Source organism: Pteropus alecto, unplaced genomic scaffold (assembly GCF_000325575.1).
Source record: "Pteropus alecto unplaced genomic scaffold, ASM32557v1 scaffold86, whole genome shotgun sequence".
In the NCBI taxonomy this organism is placed as follows: domain Eukaryota; kingdom Metazoa; phylum Chordata; class Mammalia; order Chiroptera; family Pteropodidae; genus Pteropus; species Pteropus alecto.
The window spans coordinates 25,488,115-25,507,372 of record NW_006442109.1 but is presented as its reverse complement, the minus strand read 5'-3'; the positions used below and the strand labels follow the sequence as shown (position 1 = coordinate 25,507,372).

Genomic DNA, 19,258 nt, shown 5'->3' with positions numbered 1-19,258 from the left:
ATCGTTATAAATGAGTGTTTGTGTATCATTGCCTCTCACACCTTAATATGCAGACTCATCTGAGAGTCTTGTTGAAAGGCAGGTTCTGATTCATTAGGTCTGGGATGGGGCCTGAGATTCTGCATTTCTAACAAGCTCCCTAGGTGTTGTTGCTGGACTGGGAACAAACTTTGAGTAATTGGGCTGCAGAATATCTCTTGAAAGGCCATCTTTATAAAATGTGTATTTGTACTCTCTGAAAAGACAAGAAATGGGGAACAATGGTTACCACTACAAAGAACATAATGGCTGATCATTGTACATACCCTTTTATAACTTGAACGTTGTACCAAGTACATATATTACATATTAGAAAATAAGAAAACAACAGAAAATATCTGAAAATGCTCATTTCTAAAACCCCTGTAGTGGAGCCCAGTGGCCTACAGGGCAGAGTGCAGCTTAGTCTTTCTGAAGCTCTTTATTATAAACAGTTTATCTGTTAAGTTTATCTCCAATTTCACCAGTTAGTCAGGTCAGGGACCACTTGCGTTCTTTGAGGGAAATGCAGTTGAGCACATTTCACTGGGTCTTTAAAACTCGTTTCTGTAGCGTTTACTTCAGGAAGCCTTTCGTGCATCCTCCCGCTCCCCTCGCCTTTTGTTACCCTTTTACATTTAACCTCACAATGCTTCTTTTTGTTGTAGTCATCACATTGGAGAAATTTATTTATATGACTACTTTGCTAATTGTGCGTTCCTTGAGGACAAACCTAGAATTTATGACTAGCGCAGAGTTCCGAAGTTTTCTGCGAAAGCATGAATCACGTACTGGCCTCAAGAGGCTCACAGAAAGGGAAAATCCTCGAGCACTGGAGCTCTCTTCGATCCCTTCGTGACTACCTCGAAGCAAACTTGCCAAGAGTTGAGTCCGAGCACACTGGCTGGAAAGGCTGCCAGGTCGCCGCCCTCTCCACTCGCTCCTTCCCCAGCGCGCCGCGCACGCCTGCTACCAGAAGGATGTCCCTTCCTCCAGCGCTAGACTGTACCCTCCGGGGGGTCAGGGAGGCCCGTCCACAGCCCCCACAGGAGGGCATGGCTTACAGAGCCCGCATACGAGCGTGGTGTGGTATCCGCCAGCGGCGATTAAAGTGACCGATGGGTTGGGGCGGGGCTGGAATAGGCAGGGGAGGGGTGGCGAGGACAAGTGAGGGCCTAGCGCCAACCAGGGGACCGCCCTGCTAACTTCCCCGCACTTACATTTCCTCTCCGGGGCACAGGCTGGCGTGGCGGTCTCCAAACTGCCTCCTCTCTCTCCGACCCACTAGCGCCCAGGACTGTCCTGCGTCGCTGAGACCTGGACGCTAGGCCACGCCCTTCCACGCGACCCCCAGCTCCGCGAGCCACGTCCCACGCCCCCATCTTGCCCGCGCGCGCGTCGCTGCCGCCAGAAGGGGCGGGGCTTCGGCCTCGGCGTACAGTCAGCCACGGTCCCAGCCTGCTCCGCGCGGGCCAACGAGAGCAAATCTAGTGACTCACCTCCGCCGCGCTAACTCCTCGCTGGCTCTCCCTTCACACACGCTCACACCCGGCTCGAGATGGCGGCGGCGGCGGCGGCAGCGGCGGGGGACTCCGACTCCTGGGGTGAGGAGAAGTTCCAGGGGCAGGACCTGGGCCGGCACTAGCAGACGCTAACGCGGCTTGCTCTCTCTTATAGACGCGGACACGTTCTCCGTGGAAGACCCGGTTCGGAAGGTGGGGGGCGGCGGCACCGCCGGCGGAGACCGCTGGGAAGGCGAGGACGAGGATGAGGATGTCAAGGTGGGTGCGGGCCGGGGCTCCGGGCAGCGCGGGAGCGGACTGACACCGTCGCGGGAGGGGTTGCCCGCCGAAGGGCGGGCGAGTGGACTCTGGGCCCAGGGGCGCCGCCCCGGCCTGCGGACTATGAGTCCAGGCGCGAGCATAGGGCCCGGAGATGCCCTCTTCCCCTCCGCTTGCCGTCCATATGGGCCGGAGACGGGCAGCGTGGCCTTTCCGACTCGCTTGGCGAGAGCGGCAGCGGCCGCGGCCCCAGCCTTTCTTTGAAGGTCCGCGCCTCGGCCTGGATCCCACCCGCCAACTGGCGACGGGAGGTGACAGCAGCGGCCCGGCCGGCCCACGTGCAAACTTCGCAGTGTAGAGCTGCTGGCCAGGATGAGACTGGGAAGTTGAGGATTGAGCCCCATGACTTTTCCCATATGGAAAAAATCGCAACCCACCTGCCTTTTCGAGCTCAAGTCTCCCCAGGGCCAGTAATTCACTTAATGTCCCCCAAGGTCCATTTGAAGAGTTTGAATAATTAGATGAATGAAATACTGTGGCTTAATTTTAACTTTTTTTTTCACACGAGTAGAAACAGTAAAGTGAAATAACTTTTAGCTTCCCTTCCCATACTCTGTGGTAAAAGAATGAACTGAGTTTTGAGATAGCCATAAGTTATTGGTCCACAAAGCGACCTGAAAAATGTAGTTAGTAGAGTGACTTATTATTGTACACACAAACGACGCCTAAGGATGTATGGAATATTTGGTGTTTGGAGTAGAGAGACCAGTGTTTGTTTTTTCCTATGCCTCGTAGATCTTAACCAGATGTACCTTCGTTTGTTTTTGAAAACTCATGGGAGCTCATCGTATGGCTTCAGATGACATTATGATTACTGCCTTAACAAACTTCTCAAAGTCTTTTCATACTTGTGCAGATAAAGTTTAGTATGAATTGGAAAGTGGTATTTCATGGTTTTGATTCATTTAGTGAATGGCTCTCCTGCCTTCCTCCTTTTAGCATATACTCAGAACCCTATAAATCCTTCTGCTTGGTTTGAAAAAGTTTAAGCTGGATAATCACTATTAATATTAATACTGCTTTTCTTTGGACTTTACCTTTTTCTTCTGAGTCTGATGAGGTGACTGTCCAATTTATTGAACAGTCTGAGATTCAGAAATGATGGGAGCTTTGCACACACATTGGAGTTAATAAATGGATAGCACTATTGTGAAGACACTTTGATGCTTCATTTACATGTTGTATAGACATGGGAATGGATCCTGTTAACAGCCTCATTGCAAGATATCAGTTAATTAACTATTAGACATTGTAGCAGATTTTCTGTTTTGAGCCTTTAGTTCAGGTTTGTGCTTTCATTTTTTCTATTCATACTGGATGCAGCAGTTAAGACATCGTTGTGAAAATTGGGAATTTTATCTAATGAGAAGAAAAGATTAATAAGGAAAAGAGTACCAGAAAATAAAGTTTGAGTAGTCTGGACTGATGTGAAGTAGACTGCCTGAGATTATTAATCTAAATGGTGTCAATCCTGATCAGTATAATTCTGACCACTTGGAACTAATTTGGAGATTTACAAGTTGTAAGGGGCCATAAAGGTCAACTTGTTCAGTCACTCTTTCAGTGCAGAATTAGTTTCTTTTATACAAGTAGCTTATTTCTTTTATGTAAACCTTGAAGTTGATCTTGGAGAAGAAAGCTAAACTTGTACGTTTTATTTCTGAGTTGAAACGTTGGTTTATTTCTGTTGCGTTTCTGCAAGATTCCCAAGATATATCCATGGAATAGTTTGATTCCTGGCCTCTGGAATCAGACAAACCTGGGTTTATATTGTTGCTGTGACATTTTCTATATTTGTGGTCATAAATGAGTTTTTTAGTTTGTTTTAGTTTCCCAATCTGTGAATTGTCATTATTGGAGCTACCTCAGGGGTTTAATTTACATTTTAAATGAGATAGCCTATAAAGCATTAAGCAGAGTTCCCTGGGACTTCGTCGGCACTCAATAAATGTTAATTCTCTTTCACTTCAATATGTAGTCTTAATTTTTCTGGGTAATTGGAAGTATGCTTAGGCTTTTTAGATCTAGTATCTGGGGTTTATTTTTTGCCATATCTTATGATTTCCTAAGCTCAGAAGGAGTATGTTCTCTCCACAGTGGCTATTTACTGTGACTTTTCTTTTGAATGGAGTGACCATGTTTATCAAGCTAATTTTGCTTGCTGAGAGGTTACCGATCTAGAGTTGAATTTTGTCACTTTGGATGGTAGTAATACTAAATTCTGAATTCTCACGTTTTAGTGCCCAATCCTTTTGTAGGGAGATGCAAACAAGGCTTAGTTTCCATGAGATTGAATAATCATAGTCCTTAATATAATATGTGAACTCTTTAAGTCTTCAAAAGGTATGTGGAAACAGAGTACGTTCTTCAGTTTATGTTAGTATCTGGTGTTTAACCTTGAAGAATATAATGTCATTTGTAATGTTCTGAGAAATGAAAGGAAAAACAGGTCTTTGTTACAGTAATTTGCTCCAGTAGTTTACTGTCTTTCAGTAGACATTATAGCATTTTGCTGCCCTTGACTTTTCAAATAGCTGTCTGGCAGTGGCAGAAGTGGATTTAGGTGAAACTGTAGAATTATTAATATTCATAGGGGGAAAAGCCTATGCTTTTTCCAGTTGAAAAGGTGAGAACTAGGGAGCATACTTTCCTGTCACTCTGGCTTTATTTTACTTTTCTTACTATACTGTTGTTATATAGAAGCAGTGGGAGGAGTTGTTCACTTGGTATATATCACTGGACTCCTTCCCCATTGCTGGAATGATATGTAGGCTGTGTTGACAAGAGGCAGTGAGTACCTCTCCACTATAAGCAGTGACAATACAACTTCTACTCTATTTTACTAGGCTCTCAACATTTCAATAGTACAGATTAGAAGCTAGATGTATTCAAAGGGTATAGAGTTTATTTTGAGAAAACTTCTGGTTGTATTCAGCCATCTCAGTCGTTTGCTTCTATAACATGAAATTTCTTAGAAAGAGCCTAGAGAACTGACTTAGTTGAAAACTGCTGGCTTCATTCTATCCATTAGGCTTCTTTGTGGGTTAATAACTTTAATCTACCCAAGTAAGGACATTTTTCAAGCATTGGAAACAGCACTTCTTAAGAAAGGGAGCTATGTTTCAGAGAAATGGGAGATTATTGGGAAATACTCAGAAGGTGGCATTTTGCCAGGAAACGGCTATCTTGGAGTGTGTGTTTAACTTCTTAGGAAAAATTCCAAATATGTATAGAAGTAGAAAGAAAAATTTAATAAATCTATGGCCAGTCTTATTCTATATCTCCACTTACTGCTTTCCTCCCCCAGACAATTTTGAAGAAAATCTCAATTATATTATTTCAGTATCCTGACAACTTTTATAAATGTAAGTTTTTAATTAGGAAACATTTGTTATTGAAAAATATTTACCTACTCTATTTGTTATGCTGATCCATTGAAAATAAATAAGCCACTTGTTTAGAGTTCAGTGTCTTGATTGTGATCTTGCTTAACCAGGAATTTAAAATAGAATTGATTGATAATAGTTCTGAATATGAGACAGGTAGGCATTGAGATGGAATTCAACTGAGTGATAAACCATACATAGTAAGATGTCAAAAACTTAATGAATTGAGTTAAATGAATGGCTTGGCTTCCAGAGACCAGCACAGTTCTGAGATGATGAAAGGACATCTGAACTTATTTTAAAAACTGAACTTTGCTGGAAAGTCCCGCCTTGTCAGAAACTCTGTTACAGAGTTCTGAGGCCTCTCAGCAGGTCAGTACATCTTGAAGAACACCAGTAAAAGGCTTTTTTTTTTTTTTCTGCAAGAGGTTATGCTTTATACTACTTAAAGAAAAAGGGAGGAGTATATGTTAGTGGGCTATTGCTATGGGGCAGAAGAATTTTACTGCTCTTTTGAAGCTATTTCTATTTGACGATCTATAAATATACCTTGCTTAAGTTGGAAAGCATTGTCAGCCCTGTGTTCTCTCACTGCATGTGACATTCTGTAGTTGTACATTATAAAAATGACAGACCAGCCAACTACTGGCCGCATTGTTAGAAATAAAACAGGTTTAAAATTTTTCTGGTTTGTTTTCAATTCTTAGTTCAGCTGGGAAGGTTTTAAACTTAAAAAGCAGCCATCTCTTTCAGAGAAATGGCTCAAATGATGTTGGGTGTGTATCTGTAGAACAAGAATATAGATAAGCAAGTAGTTATACAAAGCTTCTCTTCTAAGAAAACTAGCCATTTAGGAGAGCAGCTTGGGCGATTCTTTTAGAGATAAATTGGATATAATAGGTACCAATTTATTGGCTTTATTACCAAAGATTTATTACCAAAAATAATTGGGTAAGGAATTTAATTGGATATTGATAGGTAGTTTCTTGAAGCAGATAACCATTTAGAGCTTACTAAATTGTAGACTTACTCCCTATTTTAAATGTTAATTTTAGGTCTTTCTCTAGGAATCCTTTTTGCATTTTATCTGAATTTGTTGTCAGCATTTATGAAGTCCTACTGTTTACAGAAAATTGGACAGATTTAGACATTCTACTTTATGTTTACCATTAGGGCACTTGCAAAATTTTATAACTGAGGAAACAAAAAAGAAACAAAAACTCTTTAAGTTCCTGGGGAGAGCTACCTGGCCTTTCACTTTTGGAATTATATCTAGGCGGAAATGTGACCAGTCTCTTTTTGCTTATTGCTTATATCACTATGCTCCCTTCTTTAGGGACTTGTCCCTGGTATGGTAGTAACTTCAGGGCAGACTTGTTTCCAGCACTCCGGGGTGAGGGCGACAGACAAGGAAGGTATGCTTTTCAATGGTTTTTTCATGAACTGAGGAGCAGATGTCATGGTAGTTACCAGGACTTGTTAGAAACTACTGCTTTTGCTACTAAAACCCTCTCTGTTGTGAAATTCAAAGTAGCCTTATGTCTGGCTGCTGGGACAGTTGAACTTGGCTGTCTGGGATAAGGTTTATGCTTTGATGGGGAAGCCAGGGACAGGGATGGGGCGGGACATAGAGTTAGTGTGAATGAGATAGCAATGATATGGGTGTGGTGCAGGTGATGTTTTACTGGGAAAAGAAATGAACATCTGCATTGAAAAAAAATGCTCTTCTCTTGCTTCTGTTTTCTCTAAATTGGAGTTATTGGGATGGAGCTGCTTATTTCAGCCATACCTCTCCCCTCTTGTCCTCCTAATACCTGAGGTTTCTAGTTTCTTAAAATTAGTAGAAAACCATCACAAGCCATTTGAGGTAGGTAACTGATATAGTTGTGGCTAGGCATATCTTCTTAGGCATAACTCTTCTCTTTGATGAGATTCCTTGAGATTCCAAGGGAGTTCATTCAGAGCTAATTGAAAGGACAAATTTTGGTAGGGAGGAACTAGTTCCCAAATAGTTATTTTATACTTCAGGGCTCAGGTAAAAAGTCATACGTTTACCATGACACTTTAAAGGAACTTTGGTCTATTGAGAACTGGTTACTTCACTGTTTTTCACTGAGATTGTGGGGTAGCTATCTCTGAGTCTTAGTGTCCTTGTCTGTAAAATGGGGATAACACCATTTTTTTTTCAAAGTATATACACATTTTATTTTAAAAAGTTTACAGTTTTCATTATACACAACTATTAAGAGGTTATAGTCAGAGGAGGCATTTGTCCTGTTGACAGAAGTGTCCACTAGATCATCACAATGCAAGGAAAAAGGTGGAAGGGAGGTAACCTTTTGTGAGGGTTAACTGTGTTACTTAACATGAAAGCCCTTTGCACAGTGCAAAGTAAGCACTGCGTAAATGCTATCATTATTATCATCACTATTATCAGTAAAGAGTTGTAAATATGCACCCCCTGGAAGTAAGCAAATGCTGCTCCTGTCTGAAGCACTGCCGAAGCAGCATATCACTCACAGACCCGGCTCTGCTATGTTCTCTGAAGATTAAAACAACAACAAAGAATGCCTGGTAGTTACCTTTTATTTTTAGCTCTCTGGTTCCTTCTGTACTGTGGTGTATTGATACAACGACTTAAGTAAACCAGCAAGGTAAAGTAAACCAGCAAGGTAATGCAAATATTTGCTCTCTAATTTCTAACTCTAGTATCTCAGATGTCCAAAACAGTGACTAGCTCGTTTGCTTTTTAGTCTGTTAACTCTGAACTGTGGGTTAAATTGCCAAGGTAAGACGATTATAAAAATATTTTTACTTTTATACAAGGTCTTCCTACTCTACTTGAAGATCCTATGGCCAACTTAAATTAGGATTTTTTCTTTGGTGAACTTAGATTTTTAAGAATCAAGGCTTGGTTAGTTTATATACCTAGACTGATTCAGGTTTATGATGTCTTGTTATAAAACCAGAATCTTGGTGTCATAGTTATGACACATTAGTCACCCTCTGCATCTTCCAGTAGCGTCAGGGCCTCCTGCTCTGCATCTGCCTTCCTGTGGCTCAGCTTCAAATGGCGTGTCATAGTGTGCCTGATAGTTGCTGAGACAATGACTAGGCTACCTATAGGTTAAAGCCCTACTTAAATATAGTGCTGTCTGTCCTTAACCTCAAACCTTGTAAATTCTGTGGAGCCTTTAGAAAATTATTTGGTAAATCAGTTTTTTTTTTAGTTCAGTGACTGTCTTAGGCATAGAAAAGACTGAATATAGATCCACCTTAAAATGCCCCACCCAAGTTAGGAAGTGTATTCCATGAAGCTGTTCTTCACTTCCTGACTCCTCTTAAATATTGTGCTTAAGTATTATGTAGATTTAATTCATTAACCAGGGTTGTGTTGTAGGGAATATTGCTTGAAATAATTGAGCCATTGGCTAGAATGTTGGCTGTTTTTACATTTGGGAAGGTAATTATAAAGTCCTCAATTTATTATTTTAAAACAACTGACTTTAAGAGAGGCTGTAAGTTTGGTTCAGTTGTTGCCACTATTCATATTATACTCTAGAGGCTTAGCCAGTGCAGTTAGATAAAAGAAATCAATTGTTAAGACATAAGAACTGGTAAAGAAGTACTCACTTGTTTGCAGATGATATTATAGTATACCTGGAAAACCCCAGAGAATCAATAATAAAACTTAAGTGATAAATTAATTCAGCAAGAGAGCAGGATCTAAAATTAACATATGAAAACTAATAACTTTTCTATACACAAATAATAACCAGTTAGAGGACATAAAAGAGAAAAAAAAGCTATTTACAGTACTTAGCACAGAATATGAAATACCTGGGAATAAACCTAAAGAGAAATGTGCAAACCTTTAAAAGACTTGAACAAATGGAAAGACAGCCCTTTTTCTTGGCTAGGGCAGCTCAACATAATGATGTCAGTTGTCCAACATCAATTTATAAATTTAATGCAGTACCAAAAAAATACCAACAGCCTTGTTTCTAAGGAGTCAGACAAGTTGATAATAAAGTTCACATGGAAAAGGAAATGTGCAAGAAATATTAATGGAAGTCCTGTTCTTTAGGATAACTGGGATGATGATGACGACGAAAAAAAAGAGGAAGCAGAAGTAAAACCAGGTGAGCCACTGGGGTTCCTCCATTTTTAGTTTTATATCTTGCTGAGCATCTGGTATTTATGTTAAGACAAATGATAAAATGCTCACAAAATTGAAAATTTTGGTTTTTAGAACCCAAGCATCTTCCATTCCCACTTTATTCTTTATTCTTTTCTCCCTGTGTCTCTTGTCTCCTCTCAAAACATACTCATTAGATACCTCCTGTTTTTCTGTTGAGTGCTATTGTTAGGAGGAGAGAGTAGTGTGTGGCATCATAGTTGTATGATCTAAGTCCTGCCTAAAGGACTGTGGTGAAATATGAAGGGAGATGTTTGGACTTTAGGAGTCAGGTTAGAAAGGAAAAAGGAAGAGTCCCAGAACTTGTTAATTCTCATTTGCCAGGAAATCACCATATAAAATTGGAACTGGGAGAGATTTGATCTCTTGAAGTATACAAGTGTCATGTCTATCTCATCCATAAACTGGAAAATATTCAAGATAACTGATTAAAACATTTCTTTACTTTCAGAAGTCAAAATTTCAGAGAAGAAAAAAATAACAGAGAAAATAAAAGAGAAAGAACGGCAACAGAAGAAAAAACAAGAAGAAATTAAAAAGAGGGTAAGTACTATTCATTTTCTAAAATACAGAATTCTCACATAGTAGTGGTTCAGTGTCTTAACAGGCAGCAAATGTTACCTAGAAATTAGAAGTGCTTTATAAAGACTTTAAATTGAGACCATCAGATAAGTGAATCCCAAACTGAATTTTTGGTTTTTGCACGAAGAAACCAAACCCAGCAGCTTAGAATGCCTTTTTTCACAAACATTCGAGAACAGTCAGGATTGTGTAGTGACCACTGTCAGTGATTTTTTGCCAGTGCCTGCAGTTCTTTCTAGTTGTGAGTAGTCTTTATTTGCCATGTACTTACTGAGTGAAATACAAAACGCATTCGTTTCTCTGCCATGTAATATGTGTTTTTGTTCTTGATTATCTGGAGCAAGGTCAGGAATAGTAAACAATAGAAAAACTTAATTGTTTTTTTTTGATAGAAAACAGTTACATGATTCAAAAATCAGTATTAAGCCCTCCTAAGGCATCACTCATTTATCCTGTTCTCTCCCTCTATCCTATAACTAAATATTGGTTTCTTATGTCTCCAGGGTGTCTTTACATATTTGGATACAACTTTATGTTCTTAATTTTTTTAAGTTTTCGTCTTTATTTCATATATCATGGAGATCTTTCCATATCAGATTATAGAGTGCTTTCTTATTTTTTCTTCTCATTAAGAAAAATTTCAAACATAAAAGTAGAGAAAATAGCATAATGAATAATCGTACACATCTCCTAAATTTAATATTTTGCCATATTTGCTTCATCTATTCTTTTTTTCCTAAAATATAATCAAGTAACATTATGCATTTTACAATTGTCTCAAAATGTCTTTTATATATGGTTTGTTCAGACAAGGACCTTGCCTTGCATTTGGTTGTTAATGTATCCTAAGTCTCCTTGAGTGTCTCTTTAAAATGATGTTGACTTATTGAAGAGAATAGGCCAGTTGTCTTGTAGAACATCCCACCTTCTAGATTTGTCTGATTGCTTCCTTATAGTCGCAATTTCCTGTAACTTGGGAGTTAAATCTAAAAGTTTGATTGGATTCAGATTAAACACTTGGTCAGAGTATTTTAGAGCTATTGCTGTGTTTCATATTGTATCACATCACATCACATTAGGGTCATGTAATGTCTCTACTATCAGAGATCCTAAAATTGATCACTGACTTAAGGTGGTAACAGCCTGATCCTTCTCATATAAAAATATTCCTTCTTACAAGTAATCCAGTTTCACATCAAATTCTCATCCAGTAGAGAATGTATCATTGATGATCATTCCCTAATTATTTCATTAGGTATTACAGAGTGGTGATTTTTCTATTCTATGACTTCCGTTTTTTTTATTGGCTGGCTTTTCTCTTTGTTATTTGGTTACTTTGAATATGGTTTGTACTAGACAGACAGAGTAAAACCTTAATTTTAACTACCGATTTTCAGAGAAAAGAGGGGATGTAATAACTTTAAGTGGTGAAAAATGAGGGAATATTATGGGTTTATTTTTTAATTTATGAGTAAACTTATAGACTTACAGGTTTTTATAAATTCATTGTGTTTTACTAAGATAGAGTGATTTTTTTTTTTTTTGATGCTTATATTGTCTCAACTTTGACCAGTAGGAGTCCCTTTAAATGGTTCCTATCTTCATCCTTGAGAGAGAGGGAGAGAAAAAGGGAGAGAGGCGGGGGAGAGAGAGATATCAATCATTGGTTCATATTGATATTTTTTCTTATTCTGACAATCCTGGTTCCTAAGAATGCTAACATAATTGTTTTCCTTGAAATTCTTTTTGGGCTTAGAATATATCCTACTAAGGATGTATAATTATGTCCTGGGCTCTAAAGGCATTTGAATTATAGTCCCTGTGTCATTATGTCTAGTTTGATATACATTTTGTTTGTTTCTTTTCAATGTTAAGGTTTTTATTTAATTCAGTTTTATTTTTTAATCATGAAATATGTTCAGAGGTCAAAAGTTGTATAAATTGGATCTTTCTTGGTCATTGCAGTTAGAATTATACTGTTGTATCTTGATACTAGTTTCTAACTTTAGGTTAGTTTAAGTGTACTCTGTTTATCTTAGGCCAGGCATTGAGTTCAGATATATTTAGTTTTGATGCAGGAAATACTTAATGACATCCAGATCTAAGACAGTTAAGTGGAGGTATTTCCCTTTTTCTTTCTAGAAAGTGTTCAGAGATTTCCTAATTTGGTTTAATGACCTTTCTCATTTCATTTTCTCCCTGAGAATAAAATGATCTGTTTCAGAAGTGGACTTCTGTATCAAAATCTTCAAACCGTACAGGCATGAATAACCATGAATGTCAAATTCCTTTCACTTTTTTCAATTTCGATAAATATTATTAAAGATTTCTCCTCATAGTAAAACTAATACTTATTTGTTGTAGACAGTTACATCACAGTATATATACAAATGATGCACACTAAACTGCTGTCATCTCAGAGGGGTGTGATTGGGAAATAAGTGACAACTTCTATAGTGTTTTTAAATTTGTTACGATGACAATATTACTTTTTTAATAGTACAAAGTAATAGGAAAAGATTGAGGGGAAATGTTTTTCTAATTCTTTAAAAAACATTTTTTATGTCTGCATAGTATTGTCATGTGGATACGCCATACTTTAACCATTCTGGTGAACAAATAGTTGTTTCTAAATTTATTTGAATTGACAAATAATACCTTATTGGACATCATCCTTGAGGTTAAAATTTAAGTGCATCTTTGGTTTCTTAAGATAAACACCTAGAAGTGGAATTATTTGATTAAAGCATATAAAACTATTTTAAGACTTGTACATATTACCAAAGTTGTCCTAGGAATTCAGCGTTAGCCGCAGTATGTAAGAATGCCATTTTCACTTCGTCTACAATCTCCTTATTTTTAAAACAGGCTATAGCTGTCCCATTATCGTAAGCTGTGTTAACCTTCTGTTACCATGGGCAGGTTGCTTAACTTCTCTGTGCCTCAGGTTTTTTTCCTGTGACATTTGGATAAGAATTTCTAAAGTGTTTAGAAGAATGCCAAAATACAGTATGTAAACGCTTTTAGGTGTTTGCCACTATTTTTGTGTGCTTATAAAAATTTCCATATAATACAGATGTACTGGGTGCACCCATCATAATCCCAGCCCTTTTAAAATTTCATTTGTCTCATTTTAGTTAGAAGAACCTGAAGAACCTAAAGTGCTAACACCAGAAGAACAATTAGCAGATAAGCTGCGGCTAAAGAAATTACAGGAAGAATCAGACCTCGAATTAGCAAAAGAAACTTTTGGTAAGTGGGAGTGTGACTGCAGTGCAGTATTGAGGTTCCAAGTGAATACTGTGGAAGTCTTACTAGTTATGAAAGTTCAGAAAACACCTTTTTTGAAGAAGCATGATACTGGCTAATTTAGATATTAGCAAGCAGTTTTTATTCTCTTTATATTTGAGATATTACCCAAGGTAGAATGAGATACACATTCAGATTCTTGAATAATTTGAGTATCAGATAAAAGATTATTAAGACAAAATGTCATTGGACCCTCATAAAGTATACTGCTCCTTTAAATGTATTCGTCAGCTGGATGAAATATGGTTGAAACATGACTGTCTGTAGCGTTGAGATTTAAATACTGAACTGCCTGTAGGGCTGTCCTGTTGTCTTTTAAGTCTGGATAAGACTTAGACAATAGCATGCTGGTCTGTGGGGGCATTCAGCTTTAGCTGTGCTGTCTTGTACTCAGGATAATTTCTTTCTTGCAACCCTTCTTGTCCTCACCATGCCCTATCTTTAGAAGGCTTTCATTTCTTTGTGCCATCCCTGCAGCTATGGTTAGTGCATGAGATAAAAGACCTGTTCAGGATCTTGTAAATAGTTAAGTTCAGAGTGTTCTATGGGGAGAGTTACATGGCACAGAGGGTAAAAGAAACATGGCCAGAAAAATAGTTAAAAACTCTTTGTTTAACCAAGTTTGTTGTTCTCATTGCCTATTGAGTAGTTTGCAGAGTAGATCATGTTGAAACAGTTAAATAACTTTGAAATTGAAACCTAGAGCCACAAAGGATCTAGTTTCCCCCTGCCTTCCCTTTTTTAAAATGGATCAAGCAGGCTGACTGCAGTGATTATTCTGCCTTTCCATGAGAAATGTGACCTTATATCTATCTCAGTGAGATGCTAGCAATCTCAAGTTGCTATGTATGCTCCTGTGCACTGATGTGTGCTTGGAATGTCTTAACTGCACTCATCTCATTACAGAGGGCACTCAGGCATTATCCTGTGTCTTCATAAGATAGTAAAAGCCACCATGTGTTTATTAAAGAGAAGGATTTATGCAGTACCCATAAATCCTAATATAGGACACCAATTACAGATTAAAAGGCAAAAACATGCATTCATACAGTCATCATTTGGTTAATAGGATTTCAGTGTTGTTTCTCATACTTAAAATACTGAATCAGTGATACTGATAATAAGTAATTTACTTGACTATTGTGGAGGCTATGGAAGCATACTGTCTCTTAGACTAGAATTCTTTTAGGACAGATTAATTTTTCCATTGGGATTTAACATGTGGTTCATTAGCTGGATACTTTCACAGGAACCATCTTTTTCTTTATTCCATCTCTCTTCACTTTACTATAGGCTGTTCTTGGACAAATGCTGAAGAGCATTCTTTTGTGCCAAGGCCTCTTTTGGCAATCTTAGTGAACCTTTGGGCCCCTTCATCATATGATGTTTTTAAATGCATAAAATAGAACAGAGGATGTTACTTATAAAGAAACCTTTAGATTGGAATAGGTATCAAGATATTAAAATAATTTGTGATAATTATGTGCTTCTTAATGCATTAAATAAGATCTAGGGCAGGTTTAATAAGTTAATGTAATTTGAAAGTAATGATGACTGAACAGTATTTCAAGATATCCGCGACAACTGTAATATGATACAAAAGTATCTGATGTCTAGTGGTAGCAGTCTGGTTTTGCTAGTACCACTGTGATTTTTTTGCCTGTTAATAAAAATGGAAGGAAATACTAAATTAGAGGTTAGTAAAAATAAAGCAGTAATCTTTTTTTCTGATCCAAATTCACAGACCCTCTGATTTCTGTTCAAGGACTCCAGTGGACTCAGATTAAAAATCTCTCCTTTGGAATGAAATAGCAGAATTATTCAGAACAGCTAATTGGTTTATAAACTTTTAAAAATCTTTTTGATATTTTAAGTGTTCCCTTTCTCTTATAGGTGTTACTAATACAGTTTATGGCATAGATGCTATGAACCCATCTTCAAGAGATGACTTCACAGAGTTTGGAAAATTACTAAAAGATAAGATTACACAATATGAAAAGTCACTATATTATGCCAGTTTTTTGGAAGCCTTAGTTCGAGATGTTTGTATTTCATGTAAGTATTTCTAATCTCGTTTCTCTGTGGATGGATTTTAATAAGGCCACATCATACTCAGGAGAATAGAGGTTGACTTTTGAGGTGGGGGAGTGGGGTGGGAATGCTATAATATAGACCGGGGTCCCCAACTTTTTGGTACCAGGGACTGGTGCTCCTATGAGAATCTAATGCATGATGATCTGAGGTAGAGCTGAGGCAGTGATGCTAGCACTGGGGGGGGGTGGCTGTAAGTACAAATGAAGCTTTGTTTGCTGGCCTGCCACTTACCACCTGCTGTGTGGCCCTGTTCCTAACAGGCCACAGACCTGTATTGGTCCACAGCCTGGGGATTGGGGACCCTTGATACAGATTTAGGATTTGCTTTTGTTAGCAGTTAACTGTGGGATGTTTTTCTGTGACTATACAATGAGTTTGAGTGATTTTGTTCATTTTTTGAGACTGCTTTCATGTTTTTATAATGGCTTCCCAAAGAGACATCTGAGGTTTGTTGGCATAGCAGCTAATAAAACTCTTATTCTTTTATCTAATTAGATCTTGAAAGGGGCTAGGAAGTGTCTTTTGGAGAAAATGCTTTCTGGGCATACAAGATTTTATTGCTGAGACCAGCAATAAACAGCAAGTGTCTTCATTTTACAAATGAGGAAGCCTGTGACCAGGTGCAGTTGCTCAAGAGAGCTGGCACCTATTCTCTGGGTCCATGGGTGTGGTGCCATGTCCTGAGAGGAGTCACATATTTTAGGGGTAGGGTGTGTGGGAGTGACAACCAGGGGTGGTGCAGCACTAACGTGGAAAGGACTGGTTTTGCTAGTATTTACTATTTTTAAGATTGAGAAAGATGAATTGTATATAATGGGTTTTAAATTAGTTTTGAGAAATTACTAAACTGGGGGTTCTGAATTTGATCAGTGATATAGACCCATAGTTGGTATTTTTCTACATGTACTATTTTCCTGTTTTAAAAGGTGCTCTCAAATCAAACTGACCACTTTTTTGGTAGCTAAAAACTGGTGTCTGTTTTCAGCTTTATATTTTTATAAAGATGGAAGGATATGTTGTCTACTAAACGGGCTTGTCTCCTGGTAGGACACTGAGATTTCTGAGGTATCTATTTTAATTCTAGTTCCTATGCTAGAAAATGGAGACCCCAGGGGGTGGGAAGTTGTCACCTGTAGGTTTAAAAATTTTAGTTCCATATTCATTTAGCCACTCTTCACGGGATATCAAGGATGTGTTATGGGAGGGTATGGTTATCCTCTGCGTGTTTAGATGGGATAAGGAAGAATGGTAGGGAATATGGTGAACTATAAAGACATTTCTAGTTTCTTTGAGTACTGGTGTCTTGATAATTGCAGGTCATTATAAATTTTTATTGCTGGATTTGCCATTTTACTTTTAAAAGGGCTGATTTGAGAGCTTGGCCATAGACTGAATGATTTTTTACTATGTTCTGTCAGGAGAAATTCATAACCTTTTCAAAGTTACTGAAGTTAATGATAAGTTAGATTTCTCATAACATGGGGAAGAAGGTATATTTCGCTTTCATTTATTCCAAAAATGCTTAAAAATCGATGGTATACTTTTTTTTTTCTTAGTGGAAATCGATGACTTGAAAAAGATTACCAATTCATTGACTGTGCTTTGTAGTGAAAAACAGAAACAAGAAAAGGTAAGAGCAAGCTGTGTTAAATTAGGATGGCAGTATGGGCATAATAATCTCAAGTGTATGAAGTAGGAGCCCAACCCCCAAAATTTAGAAGTCTAGCAATTCACTAGTACTGTTTAAATTGGAATAGAACAGGAACGTGAATGCCATTAGTTTCCTTTTGTTTACAGACATGTTCACAATCTTTTCTGAATTAATAATAGAAATTGCACTGGGTTAGGTCTGGGATCTCCCTTAGAGAACTAAAGTTTTTCTGGGACCAGAGGCTTTGGTATCTCCATGAGGGTTGCTATACCAGATAAGATGCCCATGGTAGATAAAGTCTCATAAATTAACTCTCTTTTACCTTTAGCAAAGCAAAGCCAAAAAGAAGAAGAAAGGTGTGGTTCCTGGAGGGGGATTAAAGGCCACCATGAAAGATGATCTGGCAGATTATGGCGCTTATGATGGAGGATATGTACAAGACTATGAAGATTTCATGTGACATTTTCTCTTCTCCTGGTGTTTTTCTGTTGCCCACAATCCCTTCAACATGTAGCACAACTTCCTTTCCTTTCAGTTCTGCCAAATGCTACAATCAGAAGTGCAGTATCTTTTGTGCTGGTTATTTAACCCCTTGACACTTAGGTGCTAATGTGCAAAAGAGGGAACTTGGATCTTGCTGCCAAGGGGTTAAAATTGGGAACCTCAGTTGCTACTAAATCATAGTTAAAAAAAAAAAAAAAGCCTAATAATGTTGTCATTGTTGCTATTTGATTCTATAGCAGCAGTCACTAAATTGGAAACAAAGGCTGCAACATGACAAAAAATTGTGTAGTATTTACCAGCACCATTCAGTAATACAGCCTTAACCATACCTCCTTGAACTACTTCATAACTTGTCAAGAAAAGCAGTTTGCAGCCAGGGCATGTGGTGTGCACCTAGTATTAAAATTGCTTTGTCTTAAAATTGAGCGTGAGGATATTAAAAATACATTGTGAAGAAGACTGCTTTATCTCAGTGAAGATACGGCGGCTGAAAAGCACTAGTCTGATACTTAAAAATTAAATGACCAAAACCCTCCAACTTTGAAGCTGAAGAAGGTAAACCTCTCCGTTATTGCATTACAAGTTGTGGAATCTCTTGATTGCATAGACTGTCTAGCTGAACAGACTATTTTACTGATGGAGTGCTTCAGATGGGGGATGGAAACTGCCTGTTTATTTGCCTAATTTAAGTGTCTGAGAAACAAATCTTCTTTGTTCTCCTAGGCTGCAGTGCAACAACTTTAAACAGGGTTTTGGCATTTCCTTTCCTTTATAAAACATGCTCAGCAAGCTGCACCAGTTAACTACAGTTTGGTAAATTGTTATGTTAACAATTATGACATCTGCAATGTTTTATAAAGCAACTAATTTAATAAAATCACTATTGTGAGGACTTAAATTTTGTGTTATCTCCCAAGAGATATTTTTGGAGAGTATAGAAACCACAGCTCTTGGGACTAGAGTTCTCTATATATTTACAAAGTTTAAGAAATGATGAGTAGTTACAGCTTTAAAACAAAAATGATTTGCCAGGCCCTTAATAGTGTTACCCTAGAGCAACAAAGGCATAGAGCTGCCTTCCTCTTATTTATTTGGGGGAAATTATTTGGTTATTTAGATATTGAGGCCTAATTAAGTTCCTAGAAAAACTATTTATTTGGAGTAACTGAGCTTATAACTCAGGTTATAGCTATAAGCATAGATTAATCTTTATTACATATTTTAAGCAATTTAACCAAATCCGTGGTTGGATTCTTTTTTGTTTTTTTGTTGTTTTGAAACTATCACACTCAAAAGTAGGGACAGAACAAAAAATGTTTTAAATTTCTCTTACAAAGTAGGAGCCTCAATCAAAGCTCTGTAGACCACTAAGTGGAAGACAGGACCATCCAAATTATTTGAGAAATTAACAGAAAGCAGTGATTACACAGCAATAATTACAGCAAATAAAGATTGTTTTAAGGCTGACAAGGGCTAAGATTTCCTTAGCAGTTGATAACGACATGCACTGAATTTAAATCTATTTTATTATAGAGATCAGTTTCTAACTAATGAAAATGTATCATCTGTTCCTTCACTGTGTAAATAATATTAAATTCCTTTAAAACTGGAATCTGCAGGCACAGGTATTCTTTAATCAATATTTTATCATCTCCTAAAGTAGAAGCCAGCCTGA

General features: G+C 37.9%; 2 protein-coding genes across 3 annotated transcripts in view; one reads left to right on the top strand and one right to left on the bottom strand.

Moving 5' to 3' along the window:
- Positions 1-1,481: 1,481 nt before the first annotated feature.
- EIF3J (eukaryotic translation initiation factor 3 subunit J) lies at positions 1,482-19,195 on the top strand. Its single transcript, XM_006920417.3, has 8 exons — positions 1,482-1,622; positions 1,696-1,799; positions 9,333-9,387; positions 9,895-9,986; positions 13,163-13,277; positions 15,228-15,389; positions 16,985-17,058; positions 17,408-19,195. Exons 1-8 carry the CDS (start codon positions 1,577-1,579, stop codon positions 17,537-17,539), a joined length of 780 nt encoding a protein of 259 aa, XP_006920479.1. The 5' UTR covers positions 1,482-1,576; the 3' UTR covers positions 17,540-19,195.
- Positions 10,258-19,258, bottom strand: part of SPG11 (SPG11, spatacsin vesicle trafficking associated) — a 73,676-nt gene continuing 64,675 nt past the window's right edge. Inside the window, exon 41 of one of the 2 annotated variants that reach the window (XM_015595893.2) lies at positions 10,258-11,631. In XM_015595893.2, the coding sequence (XP_015451379.1) occupies positions 11,627-11,631 (5 nt within the window). In that variant the 3' untranslated portion in view covers positions 10,258-11,626. Of the gene's footprint in view, positions 11,632-13,393; positions 14,995-19,258 lie in introns of those variants that run through there. The other variant, XM_015595892.2, reaches the window with a different exon arrangement.